General features: G+C 36.2%; 2 protein-coding genes across 2 annotated transcripts in view; one reads left to right on the top strand and one right to left on the bottom strand.

Annotated features, from left to right (window-relative positions):
• The window catches only part of LOC131165749 (uncharacterized), a 31116-nt gene extending 22817 nt beyond the window's left edge, over positions 1-8299 (top strand). Inside the window, exon 4 of the mRNA XM_058123778.1 lies at positions 7657-8299. Coding sequence (XP_057979761.1) covers positions 7657-7926 — 270 coding nt within the window. The 3' untranslated portion in view covers positions 7927-8299. The remainder of the gene's footprint in view (positions 1-7656) is intronic.
• A 10016-nt stretch (positions 8300-18315) lies between these two features.
• The window catches only part of LOC131166806 (DNA gyrase subunit A, chloroplastic/mitochondrial), an 82377-nt gene continuing 79269 nt past the window's right edge, over positions 18316-21423 (bottom strand). The window contains exon 27 of the mRNA XM_058125392.1: positions 18316-18745. Within this exon, the coding sequence (XP_057981375.1) occupies positions 18607-18745 (139 nt within the window). The 3' untranslated portion in view covers positions 18316-18606. The remainder of the gene's footprint in view (positions 18746-21423) is intronic.

Here is a 21423-nt window from a genome sequence, read left to right as displayed (position 1 = left end):
AAGGGAGGTGAGAGAAGGGAAGGGAGTAGGGGTGAAGTAGTCATGAGGGAGAGTGACAACCGATCAGCCAGTGATGTGAGAGATGTAAAACAAAAGACCTTAGGAAAATTCAGTTGATCATCCAAATCCGTGGTAAGTTAGGCATAGCACTAAAGGTAAAGGAGGGGTGGGTCAGATGGTTTGGGCATTTGCAATGTTGGCCAAATAGCACACCAGTAGGGGTGTTGAGCTAGTTACTATTAGTGGCTGTAGAAGGTATAGGGGTAGACCTAAAATAACGTGGAATAAGATAGTAAGAATTTAGTAGCCCTTAAATTGTCAAAGCAAACTGCCCACAATTGTGTAACTTGTGAAAAAGGATTCATGTAGCCGACCCCACCTAGTGAGACTTTAGGCTTGGTTTGTTGTTGTTTATCCATATCAATCAGCCCTCACATCCATAAAGCTACATTTATAAACGAAATAAGGAACCTTAAAAGGATAAATAATCAAAAAAAATCATATAATCTCAAAGTATTAGGGTGTCAAAAATAAATGAATTTCCTAAATTAGTCTAAAAGCCCAGATTTCCTAAATTTGCATGTCTTAAAAATGCTTAAAAGGCTGGACGTGTAGTCCTTCATCATACTCCCTCAGTTGAAAGGAACTTGACTCCAGAGAGATGGATTGCAAATATCACTCGAAGAGATAGGATCAAACTTGTGATGATTGTCCTTGGGAATCCACGTAGCATCTGAAGCAGAGCTATCTTTCCCTCATCAGTAAAAACCTCCATCAGAACAAACTAATCAACTAATATGTTCTTGGTCTTTGCTACTGTGGAACGGATGGTGCCTGAGGTACTGCAGAACCTGCAGGTCCTGCACAGGTACTAGAAAACAAAGTAGAGGCTCAAAGGTGCCTTGATAAGATGTCAAATTATCCATGTTGAAAATGAGATTAATATCAATCATTGGATTAGACAAATCAAGTAAATATGCATTAGATCAGAGTTTCCTAATAATGGGGAATGTCCCATGGATGAATGTGATCTTGGGATAACATTCATTCAAGGCGGATGCAGACTGTGACAGTATCACCAACAATGAATTCTTTAGATCTAGAATGCACATCAGCAACAAGTTCATAACCTACAGCAGTCATGTTTGTGCCTAACACCATGCAAATTGTGGAAATGCAGTGCAAAAGCCTCAGAAATACAAGCATTAGCAGGATCAGAAATACAAGCATTAGGTGGCAGAGTAACAAAATCAACAAAGTACGGGGTTTGTATTTGAAGAAACACTCAAATGGACTTTACCTGTAGATGTATTCACAGAATTGTTACTAGTGAACTCAATAATAGACGATACCAAGTCCCAAGCGCCCTGTTTTCCCTCTATAACACACGAGAAAATATCCAAAACTACAGTTAACCTCCTTGGTTTGGCCATCAATTTTCAGATATAAAACAAAGAAGCGTAAGTTAGTAGTAAATGCAACTTTAGTTCCTGTGAGACACTGGAGCTAGGTGAACCATATAACCCTTAAAATCGTTACTCACTTTTGTTCACAAGAACAGCCCATAAAAATTGTTCATTTTAGTAGCCATTTAAGGGGTACATTTTGTGCACCGGCTGCACTTTTTTTTTTTTTAATTGTTAGATCCAAAGCCCATTATGGATCCATTAACATTCAAGTGTATAAATACCCTGATTCAGTGGCGTGTCATGACCATTCCTTGAATATAACGCTGCGTTCAGACTTGGATTGACATCTGGCATGGTATTTTAGGTATTTGACACATATTGGAGGTTGAGGAATATTTTTCTTTATAAAGATAAGAGGGAGTGAAAGAAGGGAACCATGGCACTCCAAGAAAGCGGTGTCTTCTCTTTTACTATAATTATGTCAAGAGCACTAAAGGGCAAATGGTCTACCAGAAAAACATTTATGCAGGACTCAAAATTCATTTGGCTACTTGACAGTGGACTACCTGTCTTGTCTCTAGAAATTTTGAAACATCAGGTACACATCTTTTGGGCAAACCCCAAAGGAGTAGGTGTGTTTTTCTGTTGGGCCACTGTGAACTAATGGAGGGGGTATAATTTTCCCTAGAATCTAATGTCAAGGTAGGTTGCTAGAATATTTGAAATGCTATGGGAGGTTTGTGCCTTTTTGGTGAACCTCAGTGGAGGACAATGTCTTTTGCCCTTTCTTTTTTCTTGTGAAATGCTTCTTGGGAGGCAATCCTTTTGACAGATAATGCCAAGAGTGGTGTGACATATTGGTGCTTCATGTGCAGGGGGTATATGGAGAAAACAAAAAAATCGCCTCGTATGCACTGCCCTGTAGCTTGCAAATTCTAGAGCTTGATCTGGAATTGGCATAAAATTTTTCGGGTTATGCTTTGGGGGTGTGCATGTGTGGTGTCACGAGCTAAGCTTGTTCAGGGCATTATGCTTGCCTGTGACCGCTTATCTCATGTGCTTAGGATGGGTTTCCATCATGTAAATACTAGTGTAGGGTTATTTTCTGTTAGTAGAGTCTTTGTAAGCCAAATAAGACAGTATGACTCCTCGGTCACTTTGATGTTTCCTAGTGCCAGGATGATAATTACGTAAAAACCTCTTTAGGGGAGGGTGAGTGTTCATTAGTCATTGTAAAACTCACTAGCAATCGTCAACGTGCTTAGCCTACTTGCCTCCCTCACTAAGTACACCATGTCAATGAAGGATTTGTTAATGAATTACGTTTGCTTCAATGTTTACTGCTTGCTTACCACGACTTTCATGAATTGATTACTGTTTCCGCTGCTATCTGAATGAATGTTAATGAAAGTGCTTCGTGGATGAATGTTGGTAAACGATAGGCTCGCTAGTTAAACAAGAGTACTTTAGCTAGTGCCGCACGACTCTTCACAAGGGTGTGAAAATAGTCGGACCGTGACACTTGGTATCAGAGTCAAGTCGGTGACACTTGGTGAGAGCCCAAGGTTGAGTTGCTACGTGAATTCGATTGCCTTCGTTGTTGGATTTGGGAAGCTTTGGTAAGTGACCATGACACCAAACACTGCTGAGAGGATCAGCGTGCTGGAAGTACAGGTTGAGACAACAACCAACACTATAGCCGCGGAGGTGGCTCAGATGAGAGAACTTGTTGATAAGGTGATGGGATCACAAAAACATCAAGCAGGTTTGATAGGCGACATGTCAGAGGACTTTCGCCACATAGTTGAAACTTTGCAGTCGCGGATGGCTGATCTGGATGCAAAGGTGAATCTGATGGTTCTTGCTATGGGGAACTCCGACACTCCGGGAGTTAGCAAGACCAAGGTACCAGAATCCAGGACGTATGGGGGTGCCCGAGATGCCAAGGAGTTAGAGAACTTCTTGTTTGATGTGGAGCAGTACTTTCGCATTGTGAGGATGGCCTCAGAACAGGCAAAGGTGGATACTGCGACCATGTACTTGATTGGTGATGCCAAACCTATGGTGGGGAACCAAGTACAGAGAAATTGAAAATGGAAGTTGTGTAATTGATGGTTGGGTGGACTTGAAGAGAGAGCTCAAGGCCCAATTCTTTCCTGAGAATGTTGAGTATAATGCAAGGAGAAAACTGAGAGATCTCAAGCATACAGGGTCGATCAGCGAATAGGTGAAACAATTTTTTTCTTTGATGTTCGATATTCGGGATATGTCGGAGAAGGACTAGTTGTATAATTTTCTAGAGGGGATGAAACCGTGGGCAAGGACTGAACTTCATAGACAAAGAGTTCAAGACTTGCCTACCACACAAGTTGCTGCAGAACGCTTGACTGACTACGCTGGGGAGAATACCACTTCGTCCAAAGGATCTAGCGGAGAGGGAAACAATGGAAAGTCTTTCAAGAAAGGCAAACCCAAGAGTGGGGGAGCCAACTATAAAGCATCAACCTCAAAGGAAGCTTTGTTGTCTCGAGGGTTCAACACACCCAAGGGAAAGGGTAAACTTGAGTGTTTCTTGTGTCGAGGTCCTCATAGAGTTTTTGAGTGCCCTCACAAAGCATCACTTAATACTTTACAGGCTTCCATTGTCGAATAGGCACTGGAAGACGATGGGGAAGAAGATGAGACCCCGAGGATGGGTGCAATGCGGCAGGTGAGCGCATTGGAAAAGCAGGTGAAAGCCCCAAATATTACACGAGCCAGAGGGCTAATGTTTGTGGACTTGAGAATCAATAGGAAGAGCACCCGCGCTATGGTGGATAGCAGGGCTACCCATAACTTTGTTTCGCAACCAGAAGCTTGGAGACTCAACTTATCCTTAGAGAAGGAGACGGGACGCATGAAAGCAGTTAACTCTGTAGCTCAGCCTACTCTGGGAGTAGCCAAGCAAGTTACTATGAAACTTGGACAGTGGGAAGGTCATGTGAATTTCACAGCGGTGCCATTGGATGACTTTCCAGTCATTCTAGGAATGGAGTTCCTAAAGGGAACGAGGGCAGTGCTGATGCCTTCGGCTGGTTCCCTGTGTCTGATGGGAGATCACTCGTGCATGGTGCAAGTCGTTGCAACGAAAGGAGACGACGGGAAGTCCCTTTCAGCCATACAACTCAATGAGGGATTGGGTCAGGGTGAGCAGACACGTCTAGCCACGGTGGTGGTAGACAAAGAAGTAGGCCAAGAGATGGAGCCTACGACCATCCAAACGGTGTTGGATGAGTACAAGGAGGTGTTGTTGGATAAGCTGCCTCACAATTTGCCTTCACAACGGACTGTGGAGCATGAGATCGAGTTGTTATCAGGAGTGAAACCACCTGCTAAAGGGCCATGTTGGATTGCGCCTCGAGAGATAGTAGAGTTGGGGAAACAGCTTGATGAATTGGAAGCGGGATGTGTTCGCCCTTCCAAAACACCGTTGGGAGCATCGGTGTTGTTTCAAAGGAAACATGAAGAGCATCTATGGAAGGTGTTCGACAAGCTGAGGGGAAACAGTCTGGATGTGAAGAAGGAGAATTTCTCTTTCGCTTGGCGGAGCAACAAATTCCTTGGTCAAGTGGTTGAACAAGGTCGTATCCGGAGGGGTATGGAGAAGGCAAGGATGATTTAAGAACGGAAGATCCCCACGATAGTGAAGGAGTTGCGTTCCTTTCTTGGCCTTACTAGATACTGCAGGAAGTTCGTTAAGGGGTATTCGCGGAGAATGACTCCAATGACAGGACTACTGGGGAGGTATTATTGGCCGCACACGTGGGATGATGTGGTTGATTATACCAAAACTTGTTTCACTTGCCAACAAGACAAGGGGGAGCGGAAGAAGTATGATACTTTCATGACCGCACCAAAGTACTGTTTGGCAGAGGAGACGACACAATTGTTCCTTGTGACTGTTGTGAAACATTGGGGTGTTCCCCAAGTTATTATTTGTGACCAAGATTTAATGTTCACTGACAACTTCTTGACAGAGTTTTTCAGGATATTTAGGTCACATCTTGACATCTCTTCGAGTAATCATCGACAAACAGACGGACAAATGAAGAGATTCAGAGAGCTACTAGATGAGTACTTGTGGCATTGTGTCAACGACAACCAAAAGAATGGCGTGCAATTACTTGATGTGGCTCCATTCTGTGGCAATGCCCAAAGGCGCTCAACGACCAACAAGAGCCCTTTTGAGCTTGTTATAGGCCAGCTGCCGCTGTTACCTCACACAGTTGGTGAGCCGTACAGATAAAAGAGTCCCAGGGCGTACATCTTGACCAGTGAAGGGAGACAGAATACAGAGTTTGCCCAAGCCTATTTGGAGAAAGCTTCTTAGCAGAAGAAGAAGTGGGCAGATAAGGGGAGAAGACCACAGTTTCATGTCAGCTGCCTCAAGCCATTCAACGCCAACATCGATGACCTGAGCAGAAGTTAGTCCAATAGAGCAGAGTTGAAGACAGTGCAACCTGACAAACATGACGTTGAAGAGATCCTTGCAGACAGAAAGTTCACATCCTCAAGGAAGCAGCGGCAGAATTTCCTAGTGAAGTGGAAATACCTTGATGACAAAGAAATCAGCTAGATTTCTGCGGAAGATATTCAATCGTTCGTGGAAAAATTTGAAGTGTACGTACTGCCAAAAGTCTATGAGGACGTCGACCGCATAAGTGGGGGAGAATGTCACGAGTTAAGCTTGTTCAGGGCATTATGCTTGCATGTGACTGCTCATCTTGTGTGCTTAGGATGGGTTTCCATCATGTAAATACTAGTGTAGGGTTATTTTCTGCTAGTAGAGTCTTTGTAAGCCAAATAAGGCAGTATGACTCTTTGGTCACTTTGATGTTTCCTAGTGCCAAGATGATAATTACATAAAAACCTCTTTAGGGGAGGGTGAGTGTTCATCAGTCATTGTAAAACTCACTAGCAATTGTCAACGTGCTTAGCCTACTTGCCACCCTCGCTAAGTACACCATGTCAACGGAGGATTTTAGTGAATTACGTTTGCTTCAATGTTTACTGTTTGCTTACCACGACTTTCATGAATATCACTGTTTCCGCTGCTATCCGAATGAATGTTAATAAAAGTGCTTCGTGGATGAATGTTGGTAAATGATAGGCTGGCTAGTTAAACAAGAGTGCTTTAGCTAGCGCCGCACGGCCCTTTACAAGGGTGTGAAAATAGTCGGACCATGACACGTGGGGTGGGGCGGGGGGGGAGGGAATGCAGCTCTATGGTGTGAAGGTTACTATGCGAGTTTGGTGCATCTAGAGGGAGGAGAGGAATAGGAGGGCTTTTGAAGGAAAAAGCAGTCTCTTTAGAAATTTAAAGGAACTCATTTGATACACGCCTCACTTTTGTAGAGCTCTGGGACTTTGACACCAGATCTCTACACATGGAATCACTTCTTTGATGTGAACTCCCTTATTGTTATCTTTTTTTATTGGCTGTTCTTGAGATGGCTTCCCATTAGCGTCTTTAATGAATTCTAACATCTTTAGCTATCACAAAGCTATTATTATTTTTCTTGTACACATGGCGATGCCTGTTGTATCTTCCTCACCTCTCTTGTGGTGGCTGTGCAATGGCTGTTGAAGAGAGCTGTCGTCTTGGAACTACCTATCTGTGAGCCCTCCCAACCCCTCGGACTTGCCAAAGGGGATACTTGAACTCTGGCCTTAAGTTTGGGGGCCAGGACGTAAGATTGCTGCCCTGAAGGCCCATAATCCAGTCTCAGCAGTCGGCAGTTATGTCTAAGTGATTCTTCAGAATCTTGACATTTTCAGAAGTTTAAAGACTTTCAGTAAATTGCTGCTGAATTTCATTTTTGTAGTAATTAATATTCTTGGTAGTTATATTATAATTTTTTTTTTCAATTTTCACACATTGGCAAGTTTCATACATGGTAAATTTTCTATTTTTTTGAGTTGACTTTTTAATGGAAATATGAGGACCAATTTGGTTGTGGAAAACTGTTTCTATTTTCCATTAATAATAATTTTATAAAGAATAATAAAAGTGCCATTTTCAAGTTGTCCAACATTTTGTATAGGGAAAACAAAAATTTTTTTTTCTTCCAAATTCTCCATATAAATGCTGAAACTAGAAAACAGGGTGCATTTTTTTAGCTCTTTAGAAAATTGAAAATGTACATATTGAGTAGGCCCTAAATTTTCTCGTGCTGTTTTCTGACCAATATCTCTCTTTATCATAAAGACGGCAACTATTCAGGTATTGAAGAAGGCAGGGCGCCCATCTGAACGGCTGGTGAGCCATGAGAATTGCAGGTTTAAGAACCCAACGGAGCATGAGTGTGTGCATGTTCGTGAGATAACAGAGGCTGCTGGAACTGAAGAGGCAGAGACAGACGCAGAGTACGATAATGCTCTCAAAGAAGCCATCAGAGGCGTGCAGGATGCTGTGACAACCATAAATGAACATTTAGAAGAAGTCAGATACGAGATTGCTGCCCTTGAAGCTGAATGACTCCACAAAATTTTCTTTAATTAAAGATTGTTTGGCAAGAGAGCACCGACATCTGCAGTCTGTATTGGTCTAACAATGAATGTGGGGTTTGTAGAAATTGATCTTTAGCAGCTTGGTGTTGTCATTTTGCATTTGGCTATTGTTCAGCCAGTGAAATGTGCATAGTTCCTCCTGTTGTCAGTTTTTCTTCTTTCTGGTGGATGGTCGTGTGGATACATCAAGCTGTTTGTTGTGTAGCCCGAACCACCCCGCTTGCCATGCCACTGCAGGATAGCCGTACAGTGGGCAAACCTCAGCAACTTTTCGTATAGGAGTGAAAGTTTGATGTTCGAGGACAACCAGGTATCAATCCTATTCATTGATTTTGAGATTAGTAGTATTGCAAGCCTGGAAAAAGAAAGAAGTTGAGGGGTTGGTGTTTGGGTTTGAAATTGACAAATTAAGGGACTCTTTGGTATTATTGTCAAAATTAGAGAAATGAAAATTAAAAATTAGAAATTAACAACCTCTTTGATTTACTTTCATAAAATAACCGTTGAGACATGATCATGCTTTTGGGACTATTCTTCCATTGATGTCCTCAATTGCCCCAACAATGCTGGAAAAGATTCTAGGACAAAACACGAATAGTTCTGATTTGGCTAGAAAAAGAACAAGAGGGAGACAAATTTTAACTGATTTAATCTCTCTTCATCAAAAACTTGTAAGCTAACATTTAGTTTATGCTAGTTGTATCCTAATAACCATAATAACTGAAATTTAATCATTGTGGCTCTTCAGGAAAATTCAAAAATATTCGAAATCTTAATTTGGGGTTTTAGTTGTACAAGTGACACTTGCCCAAGTGCCAAGTTCTTAGCGATTTAATAGAGCACCATCTTGTGTTTTGTTAAAATTTTAATTCAATTTAGAATTTTGATCTTGGGATGAGAGGATTTGGAATACGAAAAAAGAATAATGAACTTTACAAGAGAAAAAATGTTTAGTTTGATATTATTGTGCATTGCGTGGGATCTATACTAGAACGAGTACCTATAATCATGCACTTAATTGCAATTTGGTTAAATGTGGTGGATTAGAATGAATATGCATAAAGTATATTTTGAAAGTCTAAGTTGATTAGTGTAACAATTGGATTCTATTCAATGATTTGGGAATCAAGTTAGTTTAAAAAAAAATTAAATTTTACACAAATTAAAGATTTTTTTAACTATTCTATTAAATGATATGGGAATCAAGTTAGACTAAAAAAAATAATTTCACACAAATCAGAGATTTTTTACTTTTTTAATTTTAGATTAGAATTTTATTGGCTGATTTTTTTTTTTTTTTTAAATCTTCCATTCTTTTGGTTATATGTTATTATACATGTTTGTAAAATATATATATAATCTTAGATGTGTAATACCATAATTGTCAAGTGTTAAAATTATAATTGTAATAAAGTAACAGGAAGAGTATATTACTGTACATTTTTTTTTTATTTTATAATGATTTTTACACATTTTTAGTGCTTGAATATTTTGAAATCGAATTATTAAGTTCTATAAATTGTTCATGGTTAAAGGTGCAATTTTAAAAAGATAATTGAGTTCTATAATTTTATTTTTCTTGAAATAAAATTTAGGAAATACATTCATCTTTGAATTTATTCTGATAGTATATAAAAAGGGAAAAAATTAATACTGAAAAAAATTAATAGTAATAATATGAGTAATTAATGAACAAATCTGAACTTATATTTCTTGGCTGAATTAAAATTAAAATTAAATTTTATTGAATGAGCTTTTTAATTCTTTGATTATGTTGGTTATTTATTTACAGGCGTCTTTAAAAAATAATAATATAATTCTAGCTATGTTGGACTAAATTTGGTGAAAAATCAAGTTAAATTTAGAAATTAAATAATGCATGAATCAAATTAAACTCAAAAAACAATAAATATTACTCAAACAAGAATTTTTAAAATTTTTAAAATTTTAAATTAAATTTTTATTGGCTAGATCTTTTAATTCTTCAATTTTATTGAATATTTATTATTGCATTTATTTTTTTGAAATGAAAATAATATAATTACAGCTATGTAGTTTTTTAAAATTTGATAAATTAAATCTTCAAATTAGAAATTTTTTACTTTTTAAATTTCAAAGCAAACTTTAATTCATTTCCTTACTTCAATCCGGAGTTACTCCCTTAAATCTCGTCCTTAACTAAGTCTTAGGTCACATCCGCCCATTTTTCTAATGGTCTTTTGATGACTCTTTATTTTACATACTATTTATCTTCATCAATTAAACCCTACACTTGGGCTTTGAAATTATTTTTAAGTTTAGAAGTATCTTCAAAATACAAATTAAATTGTCTAATTATTAGATAATTACCCAACTATTATGAATGGATGAGTGTGGTTGTCATTCATCCATATCTTGTCCACCTTTTCATATCCCTATGAACTTGTCCTATATGTCTGCACTAATTCATATCCCTATGAACCTACCCTATATGTCTGCACTAATTCATATCCCTTTGAACCTATCTCGTATGTTTGTACTAATAAAGTTAGTATTAGCTGGCTTGTGAAGGTTATAAATACCTCCTCCCACATAACCAGTGAAGTAGGAAAAGAAGAAGAGAGAAAGAGAGAAGTAGAAAGAAAGATGAGAGGATATAAAAGAAATAAGTAGATATATTTTGCATGAGGTCATATCCATATCATATTGTAATTCCTCCCGAAATAGTAAAACTTTGATCCAATCTGCTCATGGAGTAGGTATATCCGAACTATGTAAAATCTTTGTCTCGTCTTCATTTATTTTTATGCTCATCTCTATTTATTTTATTATTAATTTTTACATAATTTTATAACACGTTATCAGAACGAGACTCTAACCATCTGAGTTATTTCTTTAATTCTTATTTAATTTATTCATTTCTTGTAAGTTTTACTCCACAAAAATATAATATTTTTCGGAAGAGAATATGTTTTTTTCAAGAGTACCAATCTTCAGAAGAGATGGTAAGATAATCGTCCTAAAGAGGCTATATATATATATATATATATATATATATATATAATTTTTTCGTATATATGTTTAATATTTCGAAGAGATAGTCCTCCAGAAGAGGATATATATCTAATCTCTAGAAGAGATGCTATATATTTAAATTCCCCATCTATATATTTAATCCCTAGAAGAAATATTAGATATTTACCTCCTGAAGAGGGTATATTTTTAACCTCCCGAAGAGATGTTCAAATCAACCTCCTGAAAAGGTGAAACATTTATTTTCCATATGAAATAGTATATTTAACCTCTGGAAGAGGTGTTAAATTATTACCCAATTTAATATTATAAATTAGGATCATACTCCTGAAGAGTACAAATTGAGAAAAATAAAATAATATTCCTAAAAAAACATATTTAAGTGCCCCCAAAAGGGTGAAAATAATATTATTATTGCATTTTTATTTCAGCTTTTACATTTTGTTTCTAAAAATTGTCTTATTGTTAATTTATTTACATGTCAAACATAAGTAAAATTAAATATGTTCTACTTGACATCAAAACACAATAATTGTATGTCGTATATTCTTGATGTCAAAATCCATCAAAATACAATGAATTTAAAAAATACTATATTAGATGGAAATACCACATCCCTGCAAGATTGTGTAAAAGTCATGATCTTCCTCATGCATGTATATATGATGGTGTGTGGAAGGTGAATGGATTGAGTAGTTTATTAAGAAAATATTATATATTATTATATATATAATCATGCATGAGCTCAAATGTATTTGCCTCTTTTATTTTATATTTAACGCCCATCTAATTAATAATTCTTTTCTCTTATAATTGTTGTCTCTCTAACTAGAGGAAGAATTAAAGACTGAATACTTTATTGTTAAAGACCCACTTATCTTATGTAAAATTTTAAAAAGATATATTCTGTAAGAACTCAAAATATGAAAAATGGGCTTAAATATTAAGAAAGGGGCAAAATTGGAAATTTCCGGGTCAAAGGGCTATAAAAGAAAATTTCTTTTGCTTCTTCATTAAGAAATCTCAAATATTTCTCTCTCTCTCTCTCTCTCTCTCTCTCTCTCTCTAAACCTCTCCCTACTCTTTCTCTTTAGAATTCTTTGCCGATCATTGACGGAATCGGGAAACGAAAGATACCACGAGGATCGTGGAAGGATTCTCTACAACTTCTACGGATCGGAATCTCGTTTCAGAGATTTTCGGGTTTCGGCGTAAAATCGAGGTAAGGCTCGGTTTTCAATTCTGATTAGGTAAATTTGTAGGTAACTGTCTTGTGAACATATTCTGTACTATGATTTGTAGGTTTTGGAACTCGATTCGCTGTTTAGGGACCTTGGAGTTCGGGATTTGCTTATGGGGTTAAGATAAGGGGAACTATGTTTATATTGGTTATTTTTGAAATCGGACTCGGTGGAACTGTGGTCCATTGTCCTGTGTGTGTTTTGGCTACTCATTTGGGGGGATCTAACGGAAAAAATTATGGGTTTTTCATTATTACAGTTTTGGGAAAAAGGGGGCGACGGGCTGAATCCCGGGTTTTGTTGAAAACCGAGTATATGTGTGATTTATACTGAGATATTGGGATGGCTGTGCCTTGACTTTGTTTAAACTGTATTTTGTTTAGAAAACCAAGATTTAGATTACCAAATGAGTGTGGTTTATTTGGTTATATGAGCATGCATGTGTATGTGATATGTTGAAATGCTAGTAGGAACGCGGTTCCGAAATTGTTCTAGGTATTGAGAGTATCCAGCTCTATATCCGAGAATGTGTTATCGCCTGCCATGTAGGCAAGAGTGTCCGAATCTATATCCAAGGGCGTGAGCCTATTCCGGTAGATCAGGCCGAAGGGTGTGGATCCTCCAGTTTAGTGCCGGTACGATGCCATGAGAGTCGGGGACTAGCCATATGCCGGTGGCGCCGTGTTCGCTAGTTGGCTACGGGCCAACACCGTATGTCGCGGGCCTGCTTCGAGCCGAAGAGTGTGACGACACTGAGGATTATTGATCATGTGTATGTATTGTGACGGGACTGAGTATAAATGGCCGCCGTATGTGTGCGTGTATGCACTATATAAATTAGTACTGAAATGTATTTAACTGCGTGTATGTTGTATCATGATAACACTCAAATGTCACACCCCGATATAACCTGTGCTCTTCCTTACTGAGAGGTGTCTCACCCCTACTGTACGTACATTTTTTACAGGTCCTTTGGGTAACTGGAACTAGCGTCCTAGTGTAGGGAGCGTAGTGGCTGGTATACTGCGTTAGCGCTTGGGTAAGTGTTAGGACTGTAGTTTTGTTGGGTTGCCATTTTGAGTTGTATTTGGGCACCCAGTTTGTACATTTTGTTAGAGCCATGTTCTACTTTTATATAGACTCTGGTATGGTACTGCATACGTTGATGTAGAATGACTTTTTCCGCTGCGTATATGATTATGATTGGATGTGTTTAGAGTGTTTGGGAACCCCACGGGATCGGACCCTCATCCAGTGTACTGTATCTGTGATGATTTGTATGATACATGGACATGTTAGGTTACAATTTTCACCCCTAGGTCCCATTTCCGGGTTCGGGGCGTGACATATTCGACCATTAGATTTTATCAAAAGCTCGATATGGATGGTTGCACTTGAAGTTGTAAGATTTTAAAACAATTAGTAAATATAACTCAACTCTACATAAAATTGTCTCAAAGTTAAAATTATGTGGTGAAAATATTATTGACGAAGACATACTTGAAAAGATTTTTACTACTTTCCATTCCGCTAATATGCTCATGCAACAGCAATATAGGGATAGGAAATTTAATAAATATTCTGAATTCATATCATGTCATGTTGCTGAGCAAAATAATGAGTTTTTGATAAAATATTACCAAACTCGTGCAACTGGTTCGACCCTATTCTCTGAAGTGAATATGAACACATTTCGTGGTCAAGGATGAGGACAAAGGTATGGTCGTGGGTATGGTTGTGGCTATGATTAAAATAACCGCTGATATCGAGACATGAGGTTACGATCCCTCAGAAGAGGGATAAACCCCAGAATAAGGATGCTAATGATACGCATCATGAAAATGAATGCTATAGATGCTGAGTAAAATGGTCATTGGTCGCGTACCTGTCATACGCCCAAACACTTGGTAGATCTATACCAAACCTCTATAAATGAAAAAGAAAATAGTAAAGAAGTAAAAATAAATGTTGCTGATTTTCTTACAAATCAAACAATGATGCAAAGTGAGCAATATTATGTTTGAATTTATCATTGCTTTGATCAATTTTAGGGAAAAAGTTTGTTTAACTAATAAAACTACAACACACACAAATCTTTGAGATTAGAAAATATTTTCATTACTTGAATATATTTTCAATAAATGTCAATACAATATCTATTTCTACAAATTTGATTAAAGACTTTAGAAGAGTTAATATAAAATTACCCAATGGTACTTTATAACAAATCAATGAAACTTTATATTCTATCATATCCAGAAGATATCTTTTAAGATTTAAAAATTTAAAACTTAATGGATATCATATTGAAACTACAAATGAAGGTAGTCATAATTTCTTTATATTACTTCTATTGTTTATGAGAAGAAATAGATTTTACAAAATTGAAAACTTTATCTTTTGGACTGTATTATCTAAAGATTAAAATAGCAATAAAATTATATAATATCTTGCACTAGAAGTACAATAACCCAAAGTTATTTACACTTTAACATGATTATCTTGTACATCCTCGAGATGTAATGATGTGAAGAATCATTAAAAAATTGACATAGTCATCCATTAAAAGAATAAGATTCTTTTATCAAATGATTTCATATGTATTGTTATGCTCTTAAAGGAAATTAATTGTCATTTTAATGAAATAATATTCCCTACATTAGCGGGAGAAAAATTAGTGTCTGAAACACAAAATGAAATCACATGGAATGTCATAAGTTTATCTCATTTAGATTCTCACACAAATCAAAGTGAATTTGAAGTTCAAAAGATTATACATTTACAAGGCATTACAAATCAATTACCAGATTCTTTTGCAGATACCAAGGCCATATTAAAATCTCATATACCTACTGCAAATATTCCAGCACAAATTGATGTCCCTAAAGGACAATAGATGACTAATGAACCAAAACCGCAAGTTAAGTGTGGAAGGCCTGTTGGTGCAAAAGATAAAACTCTAGAAGGAGAAAATTCAAATCTGTAAACACTCCAAAAGAAGTTATAGAGGTGGATGATCCATTCGACATTTACAAACCCGTTTCTCCTGAAAATGAAAAATCTTATTATGGAACCTTTTGAAGAGGAATTTCCTGAAGAGACGTCCCTTGAAAAGTGACAGGTACCTAGAAATAATAATGAGATCTCAGTTCATTATACATGAGAAATGTGAAATAGAAATAAAGTTGTTGCCAACAACACATTTGTAGTAGCTACTAACATTACCAGAAGTAATGATGACACTACCAGTGAGGATCTTGAACCTAAACCTATTAATGAATGTCGATATAGAAGTGATTGATTAAAATGAAAAGAGGCTATCACATTAGAATTAAACTCTCTATCAAGAAAGAGAAGTTTTAGACTTGTAGTCCAGACACCAGAAGATGTCCAATTCGTTGGATACAAATGGGTATTTGTGCGTAAGCGAAATGAAAATAATGAAATTACTTAATATAAAGCAAGCTTGTGGCACAAGGTTTCTCGTAGAAACCCAATATTGATTATGAGTAAACATATTCTCCCGTAATGGATGGAATCACTTTCAGATTCCTAATTAGGCTAGCAGTCACTGAACAACTAAGCATTTGTCATATGAACGTAGTAACAACATGAATCATTAGATAGTGAAATTTATATGAAAAATACCTGAATGATTTAAATTGCCTGAAGCAAAATCCACAAATTTATTTTCAATTAAACTTCATCGTTCCTTATATGGTTAAAGTAATATGGATGCATGCGGTATAATCAATTGAGTATCTTGTGAAAGAAGGATTCATAAAAGATCCAATTTGTCCATGTGTTTTTATTAGAATCCATATTTGCTATAATTGTTGTTTATGTTGATAATTTGAAATTAGTTGGGACTCCTAAAGAGCTCACTAAAATTGCTAATGGTGGAATTTGAGATAAAAGATTTAAGAAAGACAAAATATTGTCCTGGCCTACATATTGAACATATAAATGGTAGAATTCTTGATCTAAATATACCGAAAAGGTATTAAGGCAATTTTATATATAGATAAAATTCATCTTTTGAGGTCTCCAATGATGATATGATTATGTTAAGAAAGATCAATTTCGGCCTCATGATGAGGGGTAGAAATTACTTGGTCCTGAAGTGTCACATTTAAGTGTTGTCGGCTCTTTGATGTATCTGACAAAGTGTACATGACGCGATATTACATTTGCTGTAAATCTACTAACAAGATATAACTCTGCTCCTACTCGATGACACTAGAATGAAATTAAACACAATTAATGCTATTTGAGAATAAAACAGACAATTACAACAATATCCTCCAATCATTCTAAAATACTAACTACCTATGAAGCTAGTAGAGAATACATGTGGGTCAGATCAATGATCTCTCATATCCAAGAAAATTATGATCTTCAATCAATCAAAAATATTCCAACATAACTCAACTAAGAGGAGAATACATAAAAGGTGATAGAATAAAACATATCTCTTCAAAATTCTTCTATACACATTAACTCCACAAGAATTGTGATATAGATGTTTAGCAGATCCAATCAAGAAATAATCTAACAGATTTGTTCACCAAAGTTTTACCTACTACAATATTCAAAAAATTAGTTAATCTTATCGAAATGAGGCATTGTAAAGATCTTAACAGAAAGAGTTAATGTATGAGTAACAGTCGAGGAGGAGTGTTATGAATGGATGAGTGTGACTGTCATTCATCTATATCTTGTCCATATTTTCATATCCCTATGAACCTGCCTTATATGTCAGCACTAATTCATATCCCTACAAACCTACCCTATATGTCTGCACTAATTCATATCATTAAGAACCTATCTCATATGTTTGCACTAATAAAGTTAGCATTAGCTAGCTTGCGAAGATTATAAATACCTCCCCTCACAAAGCCAATGGAGTAGGAAAAGAAGGAGAAAAATATATAAGTTGAAACAACAATAAAAGAAATAAGGAAAGACATTTTGTATAAGGTCATATCCATATCATATTATAATTCCTCCTAAAATAGCAAAGCTTTGATCCAATCCGCCCATAGAATAGGTATATCAAAATCACATAAAATCTCTATCTCATATTCATTTATTTTTTTGTTATTTTATTATTAATTCTTGCATCTTTTATGACACCAACTTATTTATACCAGGCTGTTCATTAACAGATGCCAGACATTCAGGAACAGCAAGAAAGGTTTTGAAGTAAGGCTGATAGCTTTCAGGGAAGAGTGCATAATCACTTTCTTTACTCCCCAAATGCTCTGCACTCCGTAAAACATGACATAGAAATTTTTTTAATGGCATCGACAGGCTTTTACAAGTTCAAGACACAGTATTAATGCCAGAAAGAATGAATCAATGCTTGGGACATGAGCGCAACTTAGGAGATTGGGATGTCGAACATTTCATTTTGAAATATTAAATTCATCTGCCTTCTTTCGAAAATCATATTTTATGTTTAATTATAAAAAAAAAAAAAAGCAAAAGAAAATAATACAAATACATACTAATGAACAAAATTTTAATTTTTAGAATCATTAGCATTGTAATTTTTTAAAAAAATTTAATTATAAATAGATAAATTTTATTTTTGAAAATATTTGATGTAAAGAGGGGTAAAAAAGAAAATGAAATATGCACTACATCCCATTATGTAACTCTCACAGCAATTTTGCATAGTTCTTCTCCCTTCCCATCCTAACAAATACAACCATCCCAACCACATTTCACTTCCCAAAACAATTTCTATAAATCGGATCTCATTTCCATTCATCCTTAGTTCAACTCTAGAATTTCGTTTGATGTATTTTAATTTGATTTTGATTGTATTTATATTTTTATCTTCTTTGTTAGTTATATTTAATTTTATTATCCTAATTTAATTTAGTTGCTAGTGTTGGTTTTTTTTGAAAGGATTTTTCTGTATTCTCCATTTTGTTTTATCACGTAACCACGGTATTCCTCCGCAAAAAATGTGAGTATATTAATAAATAAATAGAAGTGCCACCCACTTTTTTTAAATAAAAAAATAAAAAAATAAATTGTCTAATAAAATTTCAGCCCGGACATTGACCGAAACTAAAAATGCTTGAATCATACAATTGAGGAAAGCAATCCATTGAGGATGAGTTTTTAAACCCACCACTCGTAAAACTAAATTATCATAGCTATTTGTTCCATTTCTTACCCTAAAATACAACACCGTATATAAATAGATCATACATTTCCTGAACCAAACTAATAATCATGGTTCTGACCTCCCTTCTATACATACTTGCAAAGTTAAAATAAATAAAAAAGTATGTGATTGGCATTAACAAAACTGACATCCCATGTACCATGGGACGCTACCATTGTGCCGCAGCAATTCAGGATAAACATGGTGCGAACGCTTACTGTACAGCGGCTTTATCAGGGTGATGATCAACTGCAGCTTCCGCTTCGAGTTCATCAGTTTCAGTTTCAGTTGCTGAGATCAAGGAAACTGATTGAATCTTTCCAGTGTGCTCAAGCCGCATGAGAATAACTCCCCTAAAACACAATAAATAATGAATACACATTACAGCAGCAGAAGGCAGAAGCTTTCAAATATCAATTTTAGACAATTTCCATTATCGATATAAAAATGAACAAAATTGTCTAACTCACTTCAAAACTTTCACCAAGCCTCCGGAAAAAGATTAAAGCAAACACCACTAGTTAAATCAGAATTTAAGCATTTAGGCAGGAGCCTCACTTTTATTTTATTTTTTTCTCTTTTTCCAGCCAATAATTCATGGTTGCAGTATGCTGGCTGCCCAATCATGATTCTATGCAATAAGCCAACTCATAAAAACTGGCGTCAAGATTTCCACTCAAAGGCCTAAAGAATTGACTGTTTTTAAGTCACAAAATCTCAATGGTTCTCATAATGTTGTGCATACATATATCATGGCCACCATTTGCTTATTAGAAGGGGGCAGTATAACTTCCCAAATTTTGGCAGTACCATTGGAACAATCTCAACAAAATCAACAAATGGGTGAAAGGCTTGGATAGACGAGAATTAATTATTACTGACAACCTCAGTGGTTTGGACACAGGCATACAGATACATCTTACAGCAGAAAAAGAATCAGTGAAAAAAATTGACCGCACCAGTCGGTGCAGAAGACGGACGTCCTCTAAGGTCTTCTGGGAAGGATTTTAAAACCTAGGTTTTGTTGGATAAGCTGAATTTATGATTATCTGATTGTGGAGGAAATGAAGTCCAATTTGATGGTAAATCTAGGGCGAAGAAGAGACTGAGGGAATTAACAAATTTGAAGTGCTCAGTTAATTGTGTGATGGGAAGGGCTTCAAGAGAGGTTTTCTAGATTTTTTTTTTTTTCCTTTTTCCCAAGACCATCATTTCTAAAGAATAAGAATAGAAATGAGGGTCTAGAGAATCAATTTGGTTTTATTCTTGGGAGATCGACAACAAAAGTTATCTATTTACTAAAGAGATTAATTGAAAAGTTCAAGAAAAAGAAGCAAGACATGCATATGGTTTTCATTGACCTAGAGAAAGCATATGATAGGGTATCTAGAAAAATTCTTTGGTGGGTTTTAGAAAAGTATCGAGTATGCAACAAATATAGTAATGTTATTCTTATATGTATGATAGAGTAACGATTGGTGTTAGCAAGACTTGCATATGACTTTTATTGACCTAGAGAAAGCATACGATAGGGTACTTAAGATAGTTCTTTAGTGGATTTTACAAAAATATGGAGTATGCAACAAATATACAGATATTATCCTTATATGTATGATGGATTAACAACTAGCGTTAGGATAGTAGGAGGAGAATTTAGAGAATTTCCAATCACAATATGTGCATGGCTTCACTTTAAGCCCCTATTTGTTCGATTTAGTAATTGATGACCTTACAAGGAATATCCAAGACAAGATCTTATGGTGTATGCTGTTTGCAGATGATATTGTTTTGATTGTTGAAAGCAGGAGTGAGGTAAAATATAAATTAGCAGGTTGAACAGTGTGAGTCTAAAGGCTTACGATAAGTAGAACATGACAGAATATACGAAATGCAATTTCTGCGTGTAAGGAGCAATATTGAAGATAAGATTAAACTTGATGATCAAGAACTCAATAACACTAGTAGATTTTGATATCTTGGATCTATTATGCAAGCGGAGGGAGAAATTGATAAGGATGTAATACATAGAATTAAAGTAGGCCGGGTAAAATGGTGGATTGCTACAGGTGTAATGTGCAAATGTGCAATCGCAAAGCACCACTAAAATTAAATGAAAAATTTTACAAGACAGCTATAAGACCAGCTAAGCTATATGCATCAAAATGTTAGGCAACTAAGAAACAACATATTCAAAAAGTAAAAGCGGTTGAAATGCACGTGTTAAGGTGGAAGAGTGGTGTAAAGTTAAAGGATAAAAACAAATATGTTTGCAATAAGTTGAGCATAACACTAATAGAGATAAGATAAGGGAGAGACAACTTAGATTGTTTGAGCACTTACAACGTAAGCCAAGTTATGCACCAGTAAGAGAGAGGGGAAGACCTAAAATTAATTGGAATGAGATGGTGAGAAAAGATTTAATAGCTCGAGTTAGTCAACGAAAATGACCTGAGTGAGTGGATAGGTAGAAAAGGATTCATACAGCCAACCCCACTTAGTGGGACTTATGCCTTGTTATTGTTGTTTGTTGTCGTCGTTGTTATTAATTTTGTTTTTACGATTTCATATCCTCATCTAGTTTGTATATTCCCTTTTTTAATATATCTTTCTTTTGTTATCAGGAGAAAAGGAATAATAATGCAGTGATCATACGGTAGCCAGGTCCACAAGAACACCGGCCTTGCTCTCATTTGGCTAATACAGTTCACACGTTCTATAAGTGTGCATCTCCAAAGTTATATTTTTGGGTCACCAAGATAATAACCAGGGGATGGGAACCTTGGAACCATACCTATTCACACAAAAATCACGTGAAGAATTAACAAAGGGCTTCATCAACAAATTACCTGAAGCTACAGTATTTCAGTCATAAGCAATTGTTGACAAAATCTTAAGCATACAGCTGAATCTGTAGATCATTTCTCCATAGGCACACACTACAGATAAATAGTCCAACGTGCCAACCCAATGTTTATTGGAATATCTGCAACACCCTGTCAAGACTGATCCCCAAACTTATGCAGAATGGCAA

The sequence above is a fragment of the Malania oleifera genome, chromosome 10, assembly GCF_029873635.1.
Source record: "Malania oleifera isolate guangnan ecotype guangnan chromosome 10, ASM2987363v1, whole genome shotgun sequence".
Taxonomy (NCBI): domain Eukaryota; kingdom Viridiplantae; phylum Streptophyta; class Magnoliopsida; order Santalales; family Ximeniaceae; genus Malania; species Malania oleifera.
The sequence above is the reverse complement of the archived record's forward strand: the minus strand, read 5'-3'. Positions and strand labels throughout refer to the sequence as shown.